The sequence below is a fragment of the Saccopteryx leptura genome, chromosome 1 (assembly GCF_036850995.1).
Source record: "Saccopteryx leptura isolate mSacLep1 chromosome 1, mSacLep1_pri_phased_curated, whole genome shotgun sequence".
Taxonomy (NCBI): Eukaryota; Metazoa; Chordata; class Mammalia; order Chiroptera; family Emballonuridae; genus Saccopteryx; species Saccopteryx leptura.
Genome location: NC_089503.1, coordinates 290,903,401 through 290,928,399, shown reverse-complemented (window position 1 = coordinate 290,928,399; position 24,999 = coordinate 290,903,401). Strand labels below are relative to the sequence as shown.

The window sequence follows — 24,999 nt, the reverse complement described above, 5'->3', positions numbered from 1 at the left end:
GTTAATTCTATTTAATAGAAGCAAGGACTCACACTTGATCATTGTATGTTGACAGTTCTCCCAGCACCTGAGAAAAGCCCTCAGTCCTGAAAGGGGAACCTGTGTATCACTTTGACAGTTCACTACAGTTTAACTTTTTCTCAGCCTAGATCCACTGCTTCATAAAAATGAAACAAGTATAGATTAAAAGTGTGTCTCTTCTTTTGGGATAAACTTGTAAGAAGAAGATGTGAGGAACTGAATTACAGCCCCTGGTGCTGTAGCTGAATTCAGAATCACAACCAATCTTATTTCTCTCTCCTTTATTATTCATTCTATATAGATTCCTCTCACTCTCTCTTAGCACCTCTTAGTCATCTACTTGAGGTTTGAGCTCTTGTTCAGTGGCAGGATTCAAATAATTTAACAACCAGTTCTCTGCCTTAATGACTGTTTTAGGTATAAAAGAACAATATACCAAAAGGTAGTTTATTATTTCATTTATTTAATACTTAAATAAGAACAATAAAAGAGATACATAAAACTAGATTATGTTATAAGAAAGAGTTAAAATATTAATGAAAAAATATTAAATAATACCTGATAAAAAACAATAAAACTATTATTTAAGATAGTTTCATATTGCTTCTTGATTGGTGTCCTCACTTGCAATTTTCTTTGCTTTTATCCAAGCATCATTGGCTGTGTGATTTGTCCTTACCATCTTTTTACTGTAGGAGTAAAATCCCATTCTTTTACCTATGGAAGAACTACGACCACTTAGAATACAATGTTGTGCAGATGAACGTTAAGAATGTTAAAAAAAAAAAAAAAAAGGAATGTAAATTTGTGATTTCCACATTGAGCAGCTGCCCAGGCACCCACCTTAGATAGAACCCTGATTACAAGTGCCATTTTAACAGCTGGTTCACCAAACTCAACAAAAAATTAGGTATCAGTTTTACCGAACTGGTGCAAACCAGTTGAATCCCACCACTGCTCCTGTTCCTCATACCATTCTTAAGCTGTGACTGCTGACTTTGTCTATTTATCATCAAATAAATAATGGATTATAAAGATATACTCTCTTCTAATCAAGTTGGCACCATAGGTAAATGTAGTATTCAAATCCTCCCACACCCACATCTAAATTATAACTGCAGAACAACCATTATTCAGAAATTGAGTTGAATGGAAGTCCTACCACTAGGAATTTAAAGAAGATGCCACATAGAGACTGGTAGAAAGAGGAGAGGCATGGAACATTTTAATGACTGCTAGATGGGAAGGGTTGGAGGACTAGATAAACTAAGTGAAGGGATTAAGACATACAAATAGGTTATTATAGAATAGTCATGAGGATATGAAGAACAGAAACTAATATAACATTGTATGCCAACTTTAATTGAAAAATAAAGGTGTACTCAAATAGGACAATTGGGTGCCATTTCCTCTTGTCCTTATTGTGAAGAGCAGCCCCGCCTTCTCTTGTTGATCAGTCATTTGTTCATTCTAAGACACTCATTCATCTCATGAGATGTGCGCCCTGGTGAAAGAACTTGTGTTTTAGGGAACAGGTTTTCTAAACTCATGGAACTTAGAATTAGTCTGATGAAGGGCACTCATTTCCTAAATTGGTCACTGGAAATTATGGTAAGCAGGATCACTCTTGCTCCCGTCCTTTGTATCCAGACCCATGTATCCTACCAACTGAGGACACAGTACCATATAAAGGTTATTGACTTAAAGTATACACTGTATTGTGTAAGATGGCATCATGTTGTCAAAAATACTAACTCTGAGGTGACTCTACATCCATGCTTCCAAACAGCTCTTAATCTTTTCCATTGCTCTATCTACCTCCAGCATTATGCTGCTTTAGTTTGTAATATGACAATTGTATGCCACGGTCAATTGACCACTTCCCTACCTCTATGCTGGAACGTGTGTCAAATGGTGAGACATGAGATTTTGTAAGGTTTCATTCCAGTTGATCAAATATTCTCTAAGATCATGGATATCAGTTCTGGCTGAGGCCCTATGGGCAGGGCAAGCAATTCCATTTTCTCTCTATTTTTTTTTCCAAAATGTAAATCAATTTGTATCACTAGAATAAACCCCAATTGGCCATGATTTCTTACCCTTCTATATATGTTTAGATTCAATTTTACCTGTTTCTCTTTAAAGTTGGTATTTACCTTGTTTATGTTGTAAAAACATTACTTTCATTTTCAGTATTCTCACCCAAAATACTGTATTGATGCTTAATATTTTCTGGACTGTATGTAAATGATATGGTATGACTTTACATTTCTTTCACTTAGAAAATAAAAAGAAAGAAGGAATTTGAAAATGTAAATTGTTAGAGACATGGACGGTTCATTTCACAACAGCTTTATTCCATTTGTGTGGTCCACAAGGTGTATGTTCCTAAAGTTGCCTTTACCTGCAGAATAAGCTAAGGCAAAATAATTTGACTAATTCTACCATCTAATTTTTCATTCATTAGTATACTCTCAGTCTTCACTGGATTAGCTAACTTCTCACATACAGTATGTTTAGTGTAAGTGCAAGGATTATAATAAAGATAGTCATCAATTACATATGCACAATACATTTTATCATTTAAGTCATTTGTGTTTCCTGTAAACCTGAAAGAGAAAATAAAGAATTACACTTGGTTAGTCAAACATTGGAAACATATTTACAAATATAAAAATTTTTTCAATATCATTGGCCCTAAGATCTGCATTGGCTAAAATAAATTTTAATTATTCAGAATATCAAGAATGTCCAGGTTACTCATTTATATATCTATCTATCTGTATAGTCAAACATTGCCTTATTTTTCTCTGCCATTTTTTTCTTTCTCATGTCTGGAATATTTGCTGTTCTTTCAGACATAACATCTCCCTTCCCTAATACCTAGTATGATTTATAATAATGCAATTCTATTAGATTCTCAAGTCTAACTGATTCAGTAGTAAACCTTTCACACCTTCCTCCTCAAATGTTTTTCATAATCACCAGAACTTTAGATTAACTAGGAATTAATCTAATGTATGATACCTTAAGCTCGATATCATCTCTAAGTGACAAATCCATCTAGCTACTTTTTAGAGATTTCACTTTGGTATTCTGAATTACTATAAGCCTGTACTACAAGATTACTGGTCAAGGATTATGCATTAAGACAAACTTGTAAGTTGAAAATATTATCTTTTGGAAAAAATGTAGTATTAATACTTAAGTGGATAAATAATGATCACTAATCAATAAATAATTTCATCAATTAAATATTCAAAAATAAAAAATTTTATTTGAGGTGACATAATACAAGTGTTATTGACCGTACCTCTTTTAAGAAATAAGCTCAGAAATAACATTGAGAATAAAAAACAAAAGGGAGTCATGTATACATCCTTATGTAATTTTTATTTCAGAATTATTTATTTATAATTAAAACTATCTTCTGTGTTTCCATCTCATTACCTTTCCATTAGCAATAATTACAAATAAACACTTAAAAATTTTACTTTTCCAAAACAGAATTCCAATTATATTTTCTCCTAATACACACATTACTTTTACCCCTAATCCTTCACTCCAAGTGAGATCTTTACACTATATATTCTTTTCTCCTTTGTTTATACTCATCCCCTATTTTTGTCCTATCTTTACAAACTACCAAAGATACAATGGCCTTGTCTTTTTGACTAATATTCCTACACCCACTATTTTTTTTGTGTGTATGTGACAGAGACAAAGAGTCAAAGAGTCAAAGAGAGGGACAGATAGGGACAGACAGGCAGGAATGGAGTGAGATAAGAAACATCAGTTCTTCATTGCAGCTACTTTAATTGTTCATTGATTGCTTTATCATATAGCCTTGACTGGGGGTCTCCAGCAGAGCAAGTGACCCCTTGCTCAAGCCAACAACATTGGGCTCAGGCCAGTGACCTTGGGATTCAAGCCAGTGACCTTTGGGCTCAAGCCAGCAACCATGAGGTCATGTCTATGATCCCATACTCAATCCAGCAACCTCATGCTCAAGCTGGTGAGCCAACACTCAAGTCAGATGAGCCAGCACTCAAGCTGGCAACCTTGGTGTTTCAAACCTGGGTCTTTTGTGTCCCAGTCGGATGCTCTATTCACTGTGCCACTGCCTGGTCAGGCCCACACTTACTATTTCAATCTGAAGGAAAAAGCAACCAAAAGAAAACTGTTGGGGACCGAATAAATAAACAGGGTATTTTTGCAGTCTGGATAGAGGTGCTGGGTCCAAACCCCACCTCATTTGCTTAGTTAAAAAAGAGCTACACCTGATTCTCATTTGTCTCACCCATGTTCTCCGGAAGAGGCTGGAAGCTAGTTTCTTATTAGTGTAAAGTCGATTTGGATGGTATGGTGAAGGTTGTCTTTGAGTTGCCTTGGAAACTTAATTGAGTTGCTGATGGACCACATTATTTTCTATGAATAAAAGTGGATGTGCTTCTGGGAGTGCGGGGTTATGGCTAAGGAACATTGGAGACTGTTTGCCGTGGCGTCCTCTCGAACCCATATTTTTATATATATATATATCTTTAAGTCCCTGTCTATCATTTATTTCAAATCCATACCTTTTCCTGTTGGGACCCCGGTATATACTTGTTGTGGCTGGACTGCAACAATTGGTGCCCATACGTGTGGTCATCGAAAAAGGGAAAGAGGAGAGGTAATGGAACCCCCCAGAAGTGTGCATATGAAGTAAGTTTAAAGCTTTTAAAGAGTTAAGCTTTTAAGTAGAGTTTGGTGAGAAATTATAATAAGAAATAATTTGAGAGAAAAATAAATATGGGAGTGCTAGGATAAAAAATAAGGGACCTTTCGGTAGAAATGTTTTCATATGAGAAAGACTATCAGGGTGAGCCGGAAGCGGAGAGATGTGAATGTGGGAACAACTTGGAGTCTAAGGATGACTTGGGGCAGGGGTCTCAAACTCGCGGCCCGCCCACCAATTTTGTGCGGCCCGCAGATTAGTCCACGAAGTTTGATTAGTCTGCAGGCCGCACAAAATTGGTGGGCGGGCCGCACGGCCTCGAGTTTGAGACCCCTGACTTGGGGGATAAAATTTCACGGCTATGGCTGCCTTGTCCGCGGGACCTCTGCCACCCTTAGCTGCTTCCTACATTCAACCTTCTGCTCCGTTTCCTTTTCAGGCTAATTCTGGAGTCTATAGCTCAAAATCTGGGAAATCCCTGCTCCAACAATCTATAGACCAAGCTCAAAATATAGGGGAAATAATAAATGGCTTTACCTGTTTTCCTGTTGTAGAAAGACAGAATGATAAGGGAAAACTAGTGAGAGAGCATGAACCTGTACCTTTTAAAACTCTGAAAGAACTTAAACTTGCTTGTGCTCAGTATGGGCCTACTGCCCCTTTTACACTTGGTTTATTAGATATTATTAGTGCAAAGGCTCTTCCGCCAAATGACTGGAAGGCGCTTGCTCGTGATTGTCTCTCTGGGAGTGATTATTTGCTGTGGAAGTCAGACTTTCATGAAAAGGCCATGGAGCAGGATGAGAAAAATCAGCAAGAGGAGGTTGCTGTTACTGTAGATATGTTAACTGTAGAAGGATAATATGCCCATATGGCAACTCCATTAGAGTATCAACTAATTACTTATAATATAATTAATCAGATAGCCACAAAGGCATGGAAATGCCTGCCTAACGTTAGGGGCCAAAACAGAAGAATTTGGAAAAATTAGACAAGGTTCAGATGAGCAATGTCAAGAATTTGTTTCACGGCTAATTCAAGCAGTTGAAAGAATAGTAGAGGATAAAAATATAGGAAAGATTTTAATAAAGCAATTAGCAAAAATGCTAATTTGGCTTGTCAGGCTGCATTTTGGCCTCACTGCAAGAAGAGAGATATAGAGGACTATATTAGAATATACGCTGATGTTAGGACTTTATACAGGCAAGGTCTTGCTTTTGCCACAGACGTTAAGGCGAGATTTCCAGGACAATACTTTGATAAAAGGCAGAACAAGCAAAAGAAGGAAAGTCAGGGAAGTACTTTTGCCCATAGATATTGTTTCCAATGCGGGGTGTGGGACATTTTGCTAGAAACTGCCCTACTCCCCCCTGAAATCAGTCTTAGCCTCTCCCTCAAGGACGGCCAGCCTTTAATACCCCAGACCTCTGCCCACATTGTAGAGGTGTTTTTCCTAGGTCTGCTGAAGCTCCTCAGTGGATTCCCGAATGATTGGTGAGACACCATGATTCTGAATGAGAGATTTACTTTACAAGAACAATTGTATAACACTTATTTTACTATGCTTTCATCCCTTTCTCTGTTGAGAATAATTAGAAGACTGGTATGCTTCTTAAAGTTGTATTATTATCTGATTTTCTTTAATGTTCTAGATCATTTTAGTTCTTCCCTGTTCCATGCCTGGCAAGAGGACGAAGGAGGAGCCTGTTTGGATATGCCTAAACAAAAATCTCACACGGCCGACTTGAGATTTTCAAGAGAGATTTCTGTTTGGTATTTATCCTTGTCATGTTCCTATTAAAATAGCTCTACATGTAAGATCTAGCAGGCCACGTTCTAATCTCTAAAATCCCTCATTTCATTCTTGATTTGTGTAATTGTATGTGAAGTCTTTGTTTAATGTCTAAATGTGTCTGTCTTTAAGGCCTAAATTAAGTTTATGCATGCAAAAATTGGAAATGCTGGCTCTACTATTGTAAAAATAAAATATCACCCCTACAAATTTAAAATTTTAATTAGAGCAAGTACAGCGTGCTCATTAAAATTTAAATAAAATGAAATATAGATCCTAAAGACTTTCTAATTTGGCCAAACTGCTGCAAGCTAAAGTTGCTATAGCTGCAAAGCTTGAAGCAGGGTGGATTTGCTTAAAAAGGTGTAAATTTTTTTTTTTTGCCTGTTGATTGATTGGGTAGAAGTGTTTTGATTGGTGTGGGAATATTGCTTGAAAGTGCATTTGCTGTATTTTCTTGAAGGTTAGCATTGAGATGGGTGTTTCTTGCAGTTTTTGAGGTCACTGTGTTGTGGAGTGTACTCAACAAATGCTTAAGAGTCAATTGTAAATAATATAAAAAAAGAGGGAGGGGTCATATCCTGGAACTCCTGCAAATCACGGGGAGAGATAGACAGACTACCGCATGCGCCTGACCGGGATCCACCCGGCACGCCCACCAGGGGACGATGCTCTGCCCACCAGGGGGCGATGCTCTGCCCCTCCGGGGCATCACTCTGCCATGACCAGAGCCACTCTAGCGCCTGGGGCAGAGGCCAAGGAGCTATCCCCAGCGCCCGGGCCATCTTTGCTCCAATGGAGCCTCGGCTGTGAGAGGGGAAGAGAGAGACAGAGAGGAAGGAGAGGGGAAGGGGTGGAGAAGCAGATGGGCGCTTCTCCTGTGTGCCCTGGCCGGAAATCGAACCCGGGACCCCTTGCATGCCAGGCTGACGCTCTACCACTGAGCCAACCGGCCAGGGCTCTATTTACTTTTAAAAATTTCTTTTGAATGCTGATGTACAGGAGACATCAAACCTCTTTCTTTTGCAAACTTCTACCCTTTTTTATTTGATCAAGCTAATAATGCTGTTTTGTCTTTTTCTAAATAGTTCCAGATATACAGAAAAAGTTTATATAGGTGGATGTGGACCCTCAAAACCCTTAGCGAGATTTTCTGAGCATGGCTTTTAAGGTCTGTAATTACCAAGAGGAAAAGAAAAGGCAGACAAAGCCCAAAAGAGATCAGGAAAAATACCAGTTCTTGGCATACACTCTTAAAGGCTTCATCACCCCAAAGGAGACTCATAGGACTCATCAGGGCCCTACTTCAAGAGTGGAAAGAAAGGTCATTGAGCTAAAGCCTGCCAGGTTTTTCTGCCCCTACCAGGGCCATACCTTTGCTGTGGGAAGAAGGGACACTGGAAGGTAAGCTGCCCCCTTGCTCCTCTAAGGGAGGGTCCAGTCTCTTCCAACCCTGCTCCAGCCACCTGTGACCTAACCTTGCCCAGCTTACTGGGACTTGCCACTGAAGGCTAAAGATGCCCAGGGCTATTGGCCCCATATCACGTCACTGTGAATAGCCTAAGGTATTTCTTCCAAGTAGCAGGTAAACTGATCTCATTTCTTATGGACACAAGGGCCACTTACTATGCCTTGCCTGAATATTTGGGTCTTTATTCATCCCTTGAAGATTTCTGTTGTGGGTATTGATGGTCTTTGTTTTCTATGCTTTGTTTAATATATAGTGTTTCCTTTATTCCTCCTATCTTAATGCCCTATGCCTATTTTAGGTGGGGACCTACTCCTAATTTAGACAAATTTACCTCTGCCACCCAGCATAGTTTATCCCAAGGTTCTCTTCACCATGCCATGGTTGCAGAGCTACAGGGAAAGGCACCCTGGGTTAATCTCTCCAGTTTAAAGAAAATGGAAGCTCCATCTCCATACATGCTACAGATGGCTTTTCCAGTCTATCTGAATCATTGTCAGCTAGAAGCAGTGGTCATTGGGACTTGGACTCGAGCTGCAAAGTATGGAAATGTTACCACAACTCCAGTACCTTGTGGCCTTTTCCTGAATGTGTGTGACTTCTGCTCCCTGGGACAGTTCTCAGACTGAAGTGGGATTGGGTTACATTTACAAATAATATAAAGTGGTGATAGTGTCAACATAGACTTGGTGAAATTACATTAACATGTTAAGGACATTTAAAACTGTAAGAATTTTATTTTAGATCCTTCTGTATTGGCTAAGACTTTGCTTGATAATCTAATCACTTACTTGTATTAGGACACTTGTTATAGTATCTGTTAGCATTGGCTATTTCAATTTTGTTGTTTATTTTATAGTTTTCCAGTTTGCCTCCAAATCAGAACATGAGAATTCAGATGAATATGAACCACAGCACACGAATTGAAGTTTTAAAAAATAAAAAGGGGGATATGTTGGGGACCAAATAAATAAACAGTATTTTTGCAATCTGGACAGAGGTGCTTAGCCCAAACCCCACCTCATTTGCCTAGTTAACAAAGAGCTACACCTGATTCTCATTTGTCTCACCCATGTGTTCCGGAGGAGGCTGGAAGCTAGTTTCTTATTAGTGTAAAGTCGATTTGGATGGTATAGTGAAGGTTGTCTTTGAGTTGCCTTGGAAACTTAATTGAATTGCTGATGGACCACATTTTTTCCTATGAATAAAAGTGGATGTGCTTCTGGGAGTGTGGGGTTATGGCTAAGGACCAGTAGAGACTGTTTGTGTGGTGACCTCCTGAACATATATATATATATATATATATATATATATATATATATATATATATATATATATATATATTTAAGTCCCTGTCTATTATTTATTTCAATTCCATACCTTTTCCTTTTTGGGACCCTGGTATATACTTGTTGTGGCTGGACTGCGACAGAAAAACAACAACAACATAGGTTTTTTACTGTCTGGCCCAAGGTGGTGAGTATGTGGAAACCTCAGAGTTTAGATTCAGTGTGGCAGCACCCCAACCCAGTTGTCCTGAGTTCACTGCTGTTTGGTGAGTCCTCTACTAACATACAGGTATAAATTCATGGGCTTGCAACTGTATCTGATGGGTTAAGATGTTGGTTTCTTTCTTTAGTCTAATCTTGTCTGTTTCCTAAATTGAGGGATTATAAACTATAAATTAAATTTGCATTATTTTATGTAAGTCTTGTTCTTTACCCATTACAAGTAAAACAAATGCAACATATGAATCCATTTATAATCACATTTTAAATATATTACACAACAAAATATTTTATATACAGCATATCTGCAATATACCATGCCCAGGTTCACTTTATTCTCTTTACCAGAAATAGTCTTCTAGTCTATCTCTAAAATTTCCATTCAAAAATGGTCATTTCAGACGTCTGGTATAACACAAATTTCAAAGCTAAAATTTATTTTTTGTTATTTTGACTGAAGCATTATCACTTATTCTTTTATCTGTAGATTTTTAAAATCAGTCTGATCATACATTTAATGGTTAAGTAACTAAGAGTAGAATCAATCATTCATTTATGAATTTCAAAACTTAGCATCATTTTAAGTACATGTTAAAGCACAGTGAATTTTGTTGGCTTCTATAGTTCTCTTAGATAAAAGCACTCTTCTCCCTTCTTTAGCTACTATATGTTTGTTTCTGACTTATCAAGATAATGAGAAGATATTTGTGGCAGCTTCTTGCATTATTAGATACATTAAAGAAGGCTAAGGAGAAGAATTCTTTACAGTTGCAATTTTAAGTGAAGCCAGTTCTAATTGTAACCTACAGTGCTCATGAGGAAAACTCCTTTACTCAAATCAGCTAACTTTAAAAGACTAGAGACTTACCAGTCAGAGGAAATAATTGTCTCATCCAACTTCTTGTATCTTTGGTTAATTTTTGTGGGAGTGGGAGATAGTCCTAGCCAAAAAGAGTTGAAACTCTGGAACTTAACAAATTCCTAGAAGAAATAGAGATGGTTTGTTAAAATAACTATCATTTCTGTGTATTCTCTCACAACATAATTTCTTAAAAATTACTGTCTTAATGTAATATTTATAACATCACACTATAGGGTTTTAATGTCTTTAAAGAAAACTAAGGCAGTGTCTTTTGTTATAAGATTTCCACCAGAATTTATACATCTGTTACTATCTCACATGGAGAAGGATCTACTAATCCATGCATAACCTTAATTTATGATGAAATTCATAAACTTCAGGATGCAAAGATTGATCATTAAATATACAGTCTGGGGGCAAAGAGATGGTTAATCACTATAAACATTTGTTAATAGAAACAGAAAGAGTAGGAGAAAAAGGTAGCAAGTTGGATGAGAGTGGTTAGAGAATACAACTTACAACCAGTCCAGATTTTTGTAGCCAAAATAACATTTTTCCACACATTTTTAAAATAAATAACTATGAAAGGATCATTTGAAAAAGACCACATGAAGAAGAGCTATGGGTTGATTTTCTCTTTTATGAAAGACAGAGATGTTCAAGCAAGAAAGTTGAGACTCTTGGGAAAAATAATTTTTTGTTTGAAAAATAAATATGTGAACCTGACCAGTGGTGGCACAGTAGATTAAGCATAAACTGAAATGCTGAGGTCACACAGCCCAAAATGTCGCTGAGTCTAAGCATAAGCTGATAGGTGCAGGGTTGCTGGTTTGTGCAGTGGGGGTAGAAGGAAGATGGGATCCTTTACATAATCCCAAAGCTCACCAACTTGAGCCCAAAGGTCTCTGGCACAAAAAGCACAAGGTCACTGGCTTAAGCAAAGTGACATTGACACAGCTCCAATTGAGGCACATAAGAGAAGCAATCATTGCCAACCTAAAGTGAAAACAACTTAGAAGGAGGGAGCTTTCAGGACTACAGTATTGATTGTTAGGGTCTGAGCTGCAGCGCCCCCACCCACATGGCTGAGGGCTCGCTGGAGGGCAGTCAACATCAGAACACGGAACTGCTGTTCTGTTGGCAAAGGCAGAAACTGGCCAGCCATGACTGAGGCCTGGTTGTAAGCTCAGTCTTGCCTGGTGGGGGTGGGGGGGACATGCAAAAGTGGTCAGGCCCAGCTGCAGGCCAGCCTGCAATCCCACGAGTGGGGGAAGGGTGGGAACCCCAGAATGGGTGGAGACCCACCACTGAGCAAGGGCGCGGGCACACAGTCACACCCAGCTCACAGAACCGAGGCTGGCAGCCCACCAGAGCCCGCTCCTCCCACGGTGGGGTGGGGCGAAATCTCAGAACAGGCGGATTCCGCAACTGAGTGCAGGTGCGCAGCCCCACCCTGCCTGCAGAGCCAAGGCTTGCAGCCTACCAGAGTGGACCCCTCCCGCAGGATGGGGCAAAAGCCCGGAACTAGGCGGAGACCCGTAGCTGAGTGAAAGTGCTCACCCCTGCCTGCAGTGCTGAGGCTTGTGGCCCAGGTGTGGCGCATAACCCCACCCCGGAGGCAAAGCACAGGCCCAGGCCCCCAGGTTTGTAGACCTAGGCATGTGATCACAGCCCCTCCCATGGAGGAGAGGTGGAAACCGCAGCAACAGCCCCAGCGGCCTTGCACCGCCAACGCCCATACCCTAACACCCTAGGCAGCAGCAGCAGAGGGGGTGGTGGGCCTGCAGACAGACCACACCTAGGGAACACAAAGGCCACAACCATTGGACACCAGTGCCCAAAACCTTCTTATACACAGACAAAAGGGGAAGGCAGAGAAATGCAACACAAATGAATCAAGAGAAATCCCCAGAAAAGGACCTGAATGAGTTAGATATACCAAATTACCGGATGCAGAGTTTAAAATAACAATTGTTAGGATGCTCAAAGATCTTAGAACAACAATAGATGGTCATTATGACAACCTAAATAAAGACATAGCAAATATAAAAAAGGACATTGAAATAATAAAAAAGAATCAGTCAGAAATGACAAATAAAATATCAGAAATGAAGAACACAATGGAAGGAATTAAAAGCAGGATGGATGAAGCTGAGGATCAAATCAGCAAGTTAGAGGACAAGATAAATGAAGGCATGGAAGCAGAGCAGAAAAAAGAAAGGAGACTCAGAAAGTCTGAGGAAACTTGTAGAGAGCTCTGGGACAACATGAATACAAATAACATCCACATCATAGGGGTTCCTGAAGAAGAAGAGAAAGAACAAGGGATGGAGACTGTTCAATCATATTATAGCTGAAAACTTCCCTAAATTAATGCAGGAGAAACTCTCACAAGTTCAAGAAGCACAGAGAATTCCATTAAAAAGAAACCCAAAGAAATCTACACCAAGACACATCATAATTAAAATACCAAAGCTAAATGATAAAGAGAAAATATTAGAAATTGCTAGAGAAAAAAAGACTATCACCTACAAAGGAGCCGCCATAAGGATGACATCCAAATTCTCAACAGAAACACTTGAGGCCAGAAGGGAATGGCAAGAAATATTCAAAGTAATGCAGAACAAGAGCCTACAACCAAGACTACTTTATCCAGCAAGGCTATCATTTAAAATTGAAGGAGAAATAAAAGGCTTCCCAGACAAAAAAACAAACAAAACTCAAGGAATTCACTACAACCAAACCAATGCGGCAAGAAATGCTAAGGGGCCTGTTGTAAACAGATCAAAGGTGAAAAAGAATATAGCAAAAGAGAAATACAGCTTTAAAGAATAAAATGGCAATAAATAAAAACATATCAATAATAACCTTAATTTTAAATGGATTAAATGATCCAATCAAAAGACATAGAGTAGCTGCATAAATAAGAAAACAGGACCTATTTATATATGCTGTCTATAAGAGACACACCTCAAAATAAAAGATGCACATAGACTGAAGGTAAAAGGATGGAAAAAATATTTCATGCAAATGGAAATGAAAGAAAAGTTGGGGTAGCAATACTTATATCAGACAAAATGGACTTTAAAAAAAAGGCTATAGTAAGAGATAAAGAAAGTCACTACATAATGATAAAGGGATCAATCCAACAGGAAGATATAACCATTATAAATATCTACGCACCTAATATATGAGCACCTAAATATATAAAGCAGACTTTGATGGATGTAAAGAGTGAGATCAACAGCAATGCTATAATAGTAGGGGATTTTAATACCCCACTAACATCACTAGATAGATCCTCAAGAAAGAAAATTAACAAGAAACAGCAGACTTAAAGGACACACTAGATCAACTGGATTTAATAGATATCTTCAGAACCTTTCACCCCCTAAAGCAGCAGAATACACATTCTTTTCAAGTGCTCATGGTACATTCTCTAGGATAGACCACATGTTAGGGCACAAAAGAGGTCTCAACAAATTTAAGATTGAAATCATATCAAGCATTTTCTCTGATCAAAATGGCATAAAACTAGAAATCAACCACTACAGAAAAACTGACAAATACTCAAACACTTGGAAACTAAATAACATGTTATTAAATAACAAATGAGTTAATAATGAGATCAAAGAAGAAATAAAAAAATTCCTAGAAACAAATGATAATGACCATACATCAACTCAAAATTTATGGCACATAGCAAAAGCAATGTTGAGAGGGAAGTTCATAGCATTACAGTCATACCTTAAGAAGCCAGAAAAAGCTCAAATAAACAACTTGACCCTGCATCTAAAAGAACTAGAAAAAGAACAGCAACTAAAGCCCAGAGGTAGTAGAAAAAAGGAAATAATAAATATCAGTGCAGAAATAAATGACATACAGGCTAAAGAAACAATACAGAAGATCAAGAAACCAGGAGCTGGTTCTTTGTAAAGGTAAACAAGATCGATGAACCTTTAACTAGACTCACAAAGAAAAAAAGAAAGAAGACTCAAATAAATAAAATTAGAAAAGAAAGTGGAGAAATAACAATTGACACAACAGAAATACAAAATATTGTAAGAAAATACTATGAAAAACTGTATGCCAAAAAATTCGACAACCTAGATGAAATGGACAAATTCCTTGAAACATATAATCTTCCAAAAATTAATCTGGAAGAATTAGAAAACCTAAACAGACCAATTATAACAAATGAAATAGAAACAGTTATCAAAAAACTCCCAATAAAGAAAAGTCCTAGGCCTGATGGCTTCACAAGTGAATTCTACCAAATATTCAAAGAAGAGCTAACTCTATACTTCTCAAGCTATTTCAAAAAATTCAAGAAGAAAGACTTCCAAGCTCCTTTTATGAGGCGAGCATAATTCTGATTCCAAAATCAGGCAAAGACAACACAAAGAAAGAAAATTATAGGCCAATATCCCTGATGAATTAAGATGCTAAAATCCTCAACAAAATATTAGCAAACTGGATCTAGCAATATATAAAGAAAATCATACATCATGATCAGGTGGGATTTATTCTGGGGAGGCAATGCTGGTACAATATTTGGAAATCAATCAATGTGATTCATTACATAAACAAAAGAAAGGAGAAAAACCACATCATATTTTCGATGGATGCAGAAAAGGCATTTGATAAAATCCAGCACCCATTCATGATCAAAACTCTCAGCAAAGTGGGAATACAGGGAACATACCTCAACATGACAAAGGCCATCTATGACAAACCCACAGACAACATCATACTCAATGGGCAAAAATTAAAAACAATCCCCTTAAGATCAGGAACAAGGCAGGGGTGCCCCTTTCACCACTCTTATTCAACATGGTTCTGGAAGTTCTAGCCACAGCAATCAGACAAGAAGAAGAAATAAAAGGCATCCAAATTGGAAAAGAAGAAGTAAAACTATCATTATTTGCAGATGATATGATTTTGTATATAGAAAACCCTAAAATTTCAGTCAAAAAACTACTGGACCTTATAAATGAATTCAGTAAGGTGGCAGGATATAAAATTAATACACAGAAATCAGAGGCATTTTTATACACCAACAATGAACTGTCAGAAAGAGAAATTAAGGAAACTATTCCTTTCACTATTGCATCCAAAAAAATAAAGTACCTAGGAGTAAATTTAACCAAGGAGATTAAAAACTTGTACTCGAAAAATTATAAAGCATTGATAAAAGAAATCAAGGAAGATACAAACAAGGGGAAGCATATACCATGTTCATGGTTAGGAGGAATAAACATCATTAAAATGTCTATATTACCCAATGCAATTTATAAATTCAATGCAATACCAATTGAAATACCAATGACATACTTCAAAGATATAAAAAAAATATTTCCAATATTTATATAGAACCAAAAGAGAACACAAATAGCCTCAGAAATCTTGAAAAGGAAGAATAAAGTGGGAGGTATCACACTTCCAGATATCAAGTTATACTACAAGACCATTGTACTCAAAACAACCTGGTACTTGCATAAGAACAGGCATATAGATCAATGGAACAGAACAGAGAACTCAGAAATAAACCCACACCTTTATGGACAACTGATATTTGACAAAGGAGGTAAGGGCATACAATGGAGTAAAGACAGCCTCTTTAATAAATGGTGCTGGGAAAATTTGACATCTACCTGCAAAAAGTGAAACTAGACCACCAACTTACACCATTCACAAAAATAAACTCAAAATCTATAAAAGACTTAAATGTAAGCCATGAAACCATAAGCATCTTAGAAGAAAACATAGGCAGTAAGCTCTCTGACATCTCTCGCAGCAATATATTTACCAATTTATCTCCACGAGCAAGTGAAATAAAAGACAGGATAAACAAATGAGATTATATCAAACTAAAAAGTTTTTGCGCAGCTAAAGACAATAAGAACAGAATAAAAAGACAAACTACACAAAATGGAGAATATATTTGACATTGCGTCTGATAAAGGGTTAATAACCAAAATTTATAAAGAACTTGTAAAACTCAACACCAGGAAGACAAACAATTCAATAAAAAAATGGACAAAAGAAATAAATAGACACTTCTCCAAGGAGGACATACAGATGGCCAATAGGCATATGAAAAAATGCTCAACATCACTAATCATTAGAGAAATGCAAATTAAAACCACAATGAGATATCACCTCACACCAGTCAGAATGGCGCTTATCAACAAAACAATACAGAATAAGTGCTGGCGAGGATGTGGAAAAAAGGGAACCCTCCTGCACTGCTGGTGGGAATGCAGACTGGTGCAGCCACTGTGGAAAACAGTATGGAGATTCCTCAAGAAATTAAAAATCGAACTGCTTTTTGACCCAGCTATCCCACTTTTAGGAATATACCCTAAGAACACCATAGCACTGTTCCAAAGGAGAAATGCACCCCCATGTTTATGGCAGCATTGTTCACAATAGCGAAGATCTGGAAACAGCCCAAGTGTCCGTCAGAGGATGAGTGGATTAAAAAGCTTGGTACATATATACTATGACATACTACTCAGCCATAAGAAATGATGACATCGAATCATTTATAATTACATGAATGGACCTTGATAACATTATAATGAGTTAAATTAATAAATTAGAAAAAACTAAGAACTATATGAATAAAAATGAGACTCAGAGACATGGATAAGAATGTGATGGTAGGGGGGAGCGGTGGGTGGAGAGGAGGAATGTGAGAGGGGAGGAGAGGGGCACAAAGAAAACCAGATAGAAGGTGACGGAAGACAATTTGACTTTGGGTGAGGGGTATGCAACATAATCAAATGTCAAAATAATCTAGAGATGTTTTCTCTGAACATGTGCATCCCATTAAAATTAATAAATTAAAAAAACAGACAAACAAACAAACAAACAAAAAACAAACACTACTAAAATAAACCCTCTATATATATGAGCAAATCATCTTTGATAAAGGAGCCAAAACACACAATGGAAAAAAGACAGCCTCTTTAATAAATGGTGTTGGGAAAATTGGAAAACCACATGCAAAAGAATGAAATGACTACAGTTTGTCCCCTTGCATAAAAATTAATTCAAAATAGATCAAAGACCTATGTATAAGACCGGAAACAATAAATTACATAGAAGAAAACATAGGTACTAAACTCATGGACCTTAGGCATAGAGAACATTTTTAGGATTTGACCCCAAAAGCAAGGGAAGTAAAGGCAAAGATAAGTGAATGGGACGACATCAAACTAAGAAGCTTCTGCACAGCAAAAGAAACTGACAACAAAACAAACAGCTAACCATTGGGAGATGATATTTGCAGACAACAGTTCAGATAAGGGTTTAATATCCAAAATATATAAAAACGTCACAAAACTCAGCAAAAAATATGCAAACTTTCCAATTAAAAAATGGGAAGAGGACATGAACAGACACTTCTCACAGGAAGAAATACAAATGGCCAACAGATATATGAAAAGATGCTCATCTTCATTAGCTATCGGAGAAATGCAAATCAAAACTTCAATGAGATACCACCTCACGCCTGTTAGATTAGCTATTATCAACAAGACAGGTAATAACAAGTGTTGGAGAGGCTATGGAGAAAAAGGAACCCTCATTCACTGTTGGTGGGAATGTAAATTAGTACAACCACTATGGGAGAAAGCATGCTGGTTCCTTAAAAAATTAAGAATAGAACTACCATATGACCCAGCATTCCCTCTACTGGGTATATGCCCCCAAAACTCAAAAACATTGGTACATAAAGACACATGCAGCCCCATGTTCGTCACAGCATAATTCACAGTGGCCAAGATATGGAAACAGGCAAAACGCCCTTCAATAGAGGATTGGATAAAGAAGATGTAATACATATATACAGTGGAATACTACTCAGCCATAAGAAACGATGACATAGTATAATTTTTTTTTGTTTTCTAAAATAACATTTTTAATTTTATTTTTATTAATTTTAATGCAGTGATATTGATAAATCAGGGTACATTTGTTTAAGATAACAGAGATGGACCTTGATAACATTATACTGAGTGAAGTAAGTAAATCATACATAGGTGGGACACCAAATTGAGACTCATGGACATAGATAAGAGTGCAGTGGTTACCAGGGGGAGGAGGGGGGGTAGTGGGAGGGGGATAGAGGAGGAGTAGGGACTTAAAAAGGGACAAATATAAGATGACAGAGGATGATTTGACTTAGAGTGATGAGTATATAACATAACTGACTGTCCAAGTGATGTGGAGATGTTAGCCTAAAATCTATGTACTCTAGTTGACTAATGTCACCCTGTTAAATTTAATTGTCTAAATAAAATTTAAAAAAACCCACAACGAGATATCACCTCACACCAGTCAGAATGTGCGCTCATCAACAAAACAACACAGAATAAGTGCTGGCGAGGATGTGGAGAAAAGGAAACCCTTCTGCACTTCTGGTGGGAATGCAGACTAGTGCAGTCTCTGTGGAAAACAGTATGGAGATTCCTCAAAAAATTAAAAATTGAACTGCCTGTTCACCCAGCTATCCCACTGTTAGGAATATACCCCAAGAACACCATAGCACTGTCTCAAAAGGAGAACATGCACCCCCATGTTTATGGCAGAATTGTTCACAGTAGCGAAGATCTGTCAACAGCCCAAGTGTCCATCAGTGGATGAGTGGATTAAAAAGCTTGGTACATATATACTCTGAAATACTACTCAGCTATAAGAAATGATGACATGGAATCATTTGCAACCATGTGGATGGACCTTGATAACATTATATTAAGTGAAATAAGTAAATCAGAAAAAACTAAGAACTATATGATTCCATACATAGGTGGGACATAAAAATGAGACTCAGACACATGGACAAGAGGGTGGTGGTTACCAGGATGGGGGGGGGGAGGAGATAGGGAGGGGAAGAGCACAAAGAAAATTAGATAGAAGGTGACAGAAGACAATTAGACTTTGAGTGATGGGTATGCAACATAATCAAATGTCAAAATAACCTGGAGATATTTTCTCTGAACATATGTACCCTGATTTATCAATGTCACCCATTAAACTTAATAATAATAATAATAAAAATAAAAAAATAAAATGAAAGCAACTATGAGTTGTGTTTCTCACCCTCTCCCTTTCTGTCTCTCTCTCTTTCAAAAAGAAAAAAAAAAGAAAGGAAAAAAAGTATATGATTATCTGAGGTACTAGAAATACTGAGTAATAAGTAAAATATGGAAATACTATATAGATGTTATAAAAAATACAATATAAATACATCTTTCAGAGAACTCACTTTTTCTTGGACCCAGGGAATTTGTACAATATATCCACTTGGCACTTGCCTTTGCCATCTCATCTTGATACCGCTTTTTATTCATATTTTATCCAAACTACCTTTTTATTCTAGTATATGTTGGTTTTCTCTTAGTTAACATAGATGCAAAGTGGTGGAAATAAAGAATTTACTCTTAGTAAATTTCATGAAATTGGCAAAACTCAGGAATAGTTTCCAGATTTTCTGCTTTTCAGTAAATGCTCATAGACTGTGTTCTGAATGTCGATCCTAATGCTTGGAAATGCTTAGAAACCTGATTCTGGGTGCCCCATACCTACACTTCTGCCCAGCCCTTTGGATTCTACCAATTCTCACATCCTAGGCTAAAGCTTTCCATGCTTTTCCTTGGCTATCTGAGATCAATGTGCTAAGTCTCAGTCACCTCATACCCAAACTGGAAGAAGCCAGAATCATGTCTGGATTAGTATGACTCTTCCCCAACATGCTTTATTCCTCCTTATTCTGTCTTGGGAAAAGTGATTTTCTTCCTCACAGATATCCATATACCTTACCAATACACTTTTGTTCTTAATCTTCAACAGGCTGGCATTGTGAACAGAACATGTCATATGGCTCATTTGCCATGTCGAATAATTGTTAAATGTTATGTAACAGCTGTCTCCATGCCATATCCACTCCTTTGGACAAGGTTTACATTTGTGCTCTGAAAGAAGAATGTAGTTTCATTCGATATATGCTGAAAATCATCATTATTCTTATTATTCCCATTGTCCTGTATGGTAAATTAACCAAATTTGTCTTCCTTCTTTTTACATCAAAGGTAAAGAAAGTGGATCATGTGTTCCAGGCCCCTATATATATACAATCATGATATGTCTAAAACATAATTTGAACAACACATTTCAAATTAAACATTTAGATTTCAGTATATTTTTCTACCTCAGGAGCCCTGAATAATGATTGATTAATTTCCATCTCTCTTTGTAATTTTTTTTTTTTTGTATTACTACACAGTAATAAAGGCTAATCACAAGAGACATTGGGTGGTACGAATCAACCCCACAAACCTACATCAATCCTGCCTTCTCCAACTAGACCATTTCTAGCTCTGACTTGTTGAGTATTTGGGAGACTTTTGTAAAGACACAAAGAACATATTTTAGTTATAAAAGCTACAGAAAGTGTTAGAAATATTAAAAGACCAATTTCTCCCAATTCCAAGGATAAAGCTTATTGACTTGATTTTCTCTTGACTCTCATTTAAAAGTTCACCGAAATTTAGGAATGAGGTCATCTATAAAGAGATACAATTTTCTCCCTATCTTCTATTGACCCCAGTACCCAAAAACTTAATGAATGGCAGATTAGAGAAAGTGTATTGTTTAATGTTCATTAAAGTACTGTCTTCTCTTGTAATTTTAGAGGCTTATGTTGTTAATTTTCCTGTTGTTTTTTAACTGCATAGAAATACCAAGTTCTCTGTCAACCACATTTAATTCTTTCCCCGAATTAATGGTTTTGTAGGAAAAGAGAGATTCTCAAGTGACTCGTGGGTTTAATTCACTGTCTAATAATTAACAGATGGAACAATAGGATTACCTGATTCCCTTCTGTATAGCTCATAACATAATTTGGTGGTCAGTTCTTGCAGTGTGATAGAGAGGTTCCTGATCTTCTCGAAACTATCCATATTATACATCAGTTGTAGAGACACATTCCTTTGAAGTTCTTTTTTGAAATTTTGTAGTTTTTTAAATTTTTCCTTTTCTGTCTTTGAAGTTAAGTAAACTCCAGATCCAAAAAAAGAAAAAACGATAAAGAATTTTAATCCTTTAATATAACCATCATCTCCTTTTTGCTGAAATGGTGTTAGGAATATTAAGGGTATAGGAAAACATTTATTTCACAGAGTGAGGGAAAGAGACTAACTGCCATGCTGTGAGGATTTAGTTATAAATCCTCTTTGTGTTGATATATCACCTATATCCTTCCAAAGCCTCAATTCAGAGTGAATTTCCTTGTGCAACTCATGCATTTCTAGGTGTCTTCCCTTTCATTCAAAACATGGATAATACATACATATGCTCCCTAAGACTCCCAGTCCAATCAGCAGCAGAAGGCACAGAAGAGTCAGAGCCAAGGTTCTTTGACGCCACACATGGGAAGCAGCAGGAGGGGCTGTGGAAAGCAAAATTAGCAGAGGCCTGTGAACAGTATACATCTTAATTTGAAGCATTCATTCATTCATTCATTCTGCATTTTTTTTGTTTCCTAGCATGTTCGTGGTAGAAGAATGAAATTCAAAAATGTTTTTAAAGAATATGTCAAGAAAAAGTAAAAAATATTTGTGTTAATTAATTTGCAAACATTTTCAAGGAGAGTTTATCACTTGCTAGGCTGATTTAAGAAACAAAGGCAAAAAATAGTTTAAAAAAGAGATGTGGCCCTGGTCAGTTGGCTCAGTGGTAGAGCGTCAGCCTGGCATGCGGGAGTCCCGGGTTCGATTCCGGCCAGGGCACACAGGAGAAGCTCCCATCTGCTTCTCCACCCCTCCCCCTCTCCTTTGTCTCTGTCTCTCTCTCTTCCCCTCCCGCAGCCAAGGCTCCATTGGAGCAAGGTTGGCTCCGGGCGCTGGGGATGGCTCTGTGGCCTCTGCCTCAGGCGCTAGAATGGCTCTGGTTGCGGCAGAGCGATGCCCTGGATAGGCAGAGCATCGCCCCCTGGTGGGCATGCCGGGTGGATCCTGGTTGGGCGCATGTGGGAGTCTGTATGACTGCCTCCCTGTTTCCAGCTTCAGAAACACACACACACACACACACACACACACACACACACACACACGAGAAGTGAGTAAAACAATCAATCTGGATACAATATCACTTTTCTGTAAAAACTGGAGGAACTGAGTAGCAGCAGGTAACAGAGAGGTCAATCTGAGTATTCCTTCTTTGAGTGGACAATTGTGGAATATCAAAGAAAATAATCTCAGTTAATTATGTTTTCTCCAGGAAATCATGGCTGTGGAACATAAATGATAGGCTGTCTCCTGGTAATGTCTCTGGTGGTCCTTATGCCAGCCAGATCTTAGGCCAAATCTATATTATTTTCTCTTTAAAAACTTTGTATTGTTTTTTACCAACAAACTTTTATTGAATTCTTTCTTTTTACTGATAAATAAAGTCCAAAGCAGACAATTTACTTATTTAGAAAACATGATTTATGGACTTTATAGTATAAGTTATTATATTAAATAAAATCAAGAATGAAAGAGATGTTACCGCTGATACCACAGAGACACAAAGGATCATAAGAAACTGCTGGGAATAATAATATGCAAACAAATTACACAACCTAGAAAAATGTATAAGTTACTAAAACCATACAACCCACCAAGACTTAATTATAATGAAAAAAAAAAATTGAACAGACATTACTAGTAAGAAGATTGAATCAGTAATCAAAAATCTCTCAAGAAACAAAAGTCTAGGACAAGTTAGCTTTACTGGAGAATTTTACCAAACCTTCAAAGAAAAATTAACACCAATCCTTCTCAAGCTCTTCCTAAAAATAGAAAAAGAAGAATACTTCTAAAGTCACTTTAAGAGGCCAGCATTACTATGATACTGAAAGCAGACAAGATTACTAAAAGAAAAGAAATTGCTGGCAAATATTTCTGATGATCATAGATGCAAAAATCCCAAACAAAATATCAGCAAACTAAATTTGACAATAATTTTAAAAATCAGATACCACAATCAAGTGGGGATTATCCCAGAGATGCAAAAGACAGTTTAATTTCCACATTTCAGTCATTGTGATACACCACATTAACAAGAAAAGGATGATCATATGATCATCTCATATGAACATTATATGATGCAGAAAAAGCATATTACAAAATTCAACAATGATTTATGATTAAAAAAACTCAATGAAGTAGGTATAGAGGGAATGTATCTCAATATAATAAAGAACAGGCCTGATCTGTGGTGACACAGTGGATAAAGCATCGACATGGAACACTGAGGTTGCTGGTTCGAATCCCTGAGCTTGCCTGGTCAAGGCACGTATGGGAATTGATGCTTCCTGCTCCCCCCCTCTTTCCTCTCTAAAATGAATAAATAAAATATTTTTTAAAAAGACCATATATGACAAGCACATAACTAACATTTTACTTAATGATTAGTAGCTAAAAGCTTCTCCTCTAAAATCAGGAACAAGACAAGGATGCCCATTTTTGCCACTTTTATTCAAAAATATGTTGAATTTCTATACACTTAAAATGAACTATCAGAAAAAGATATTAAAGTAATGATCTTCTTTACAATGGCATAAAAAAGAATAAAATATCTAAGAACAAGTTTAACCAAGAAAGTAAAAACCTATATGTTAAAGACTATAAGACATTAAAGAAAGAATTGAGAACACAAATAAGTGGAAAGATATTTTGTGCTCATGGATTGAAAGAATTAATATTGTTAAAGTGGCCATTCTGCTCAAGCGAAATGTGGAATCAATGCCATCCTGATCAAAATTCTAATGGCATTTTTCACAGAATTAGAGTAAACCATGCTAAAATTTTTATAGAACCATAAAAGACCTTATATAGCCAAAAGAATCTTATGAATCAAAGCACAATTGAAGTTTTTCAAGGATAAATACAGTGCATTAAGAGATATATGTATACAGGATAGTAAGGGTAGATATTACATAATATAAAGTTCATATTACATAGAGTAGACTTTAAGCTAGACAATGAGAAAATTAGACAAAATTCAGAAGTAAGACATGGTTTATGATTTCTAGAGAGTCAAAGATTTCTGAAATGGAAATTTAGTATAAGATGGATTAATAGGACAGGAGATGGGAAAGAATGTATTAGAACATAAAAAGGGCAGTGCCGTTAGAAATTCTTTATAACAATTTTATATAAACACTTGATAAAAAATGAGTGACTTAATTAAAATTCAAATTAAAAGATCATTATTAATTCCCTACTAATCAGGGGCAGGGCTGCTACCCTTATACTTCTATCACCTTCTGCATTTCACTTCTGGCATCTTACAAAACATCCATAGCTCAAAATCTTACCTTTTAAACCAACTTGGTCAAACTCTTGAGTATTTTGTATCTGACTGGAGTCCTGGAAATTTAGTTCTGCATAAGTAACTTGTTCTTCAGACATTGATGACTATGAAAAGAAAGCTTGACAAAAAAAAAAGGATTAAAGTAAACAAGCAGTTGAATGTTAAGTAGAATCTGTGATTTTGAATTCTGTTTATAAACTAAAGCTTAAGCTTTTATTTTAAAATCTACTGTACTAGTCACCCACACATCTGCAAATGAATAGCAGC

At 36.9% G+C, this 24,999-nt stretch overlaps 1 protein-coding gene across 1 annotated transcript; it reads right to left on the bottom strand.

Moving 5' to 3' along the window:
• Positions 1-2,357: 2,357 nt before the first annotated feature.
• On the bottom strand, positions 2,358-24,999 carry CLEC12A (C-type lectin domain family 12 member A). Its single transcript, XM_066361197.1, has 6 exons — positions 24,737-24,999; positions 21,725-21,823; positions 21,245-21,433; positions 20,197-20,348; positions 10,375-10,487; positions 2,358-2,630 (listed from the first exon to the last, which is right to left on the bottom strand). The coding sequence occupies exons 1-6, from the start codon at positions 24,828-24,830 to the stop codon at positions 2,438-2,440; spliced, it is 840 nt and encodes a 279-aa protein (XP_066217294.1). The 5' UTR covers positions 24,831-24,999; the 3' UTR covers positions 2,358-2,437.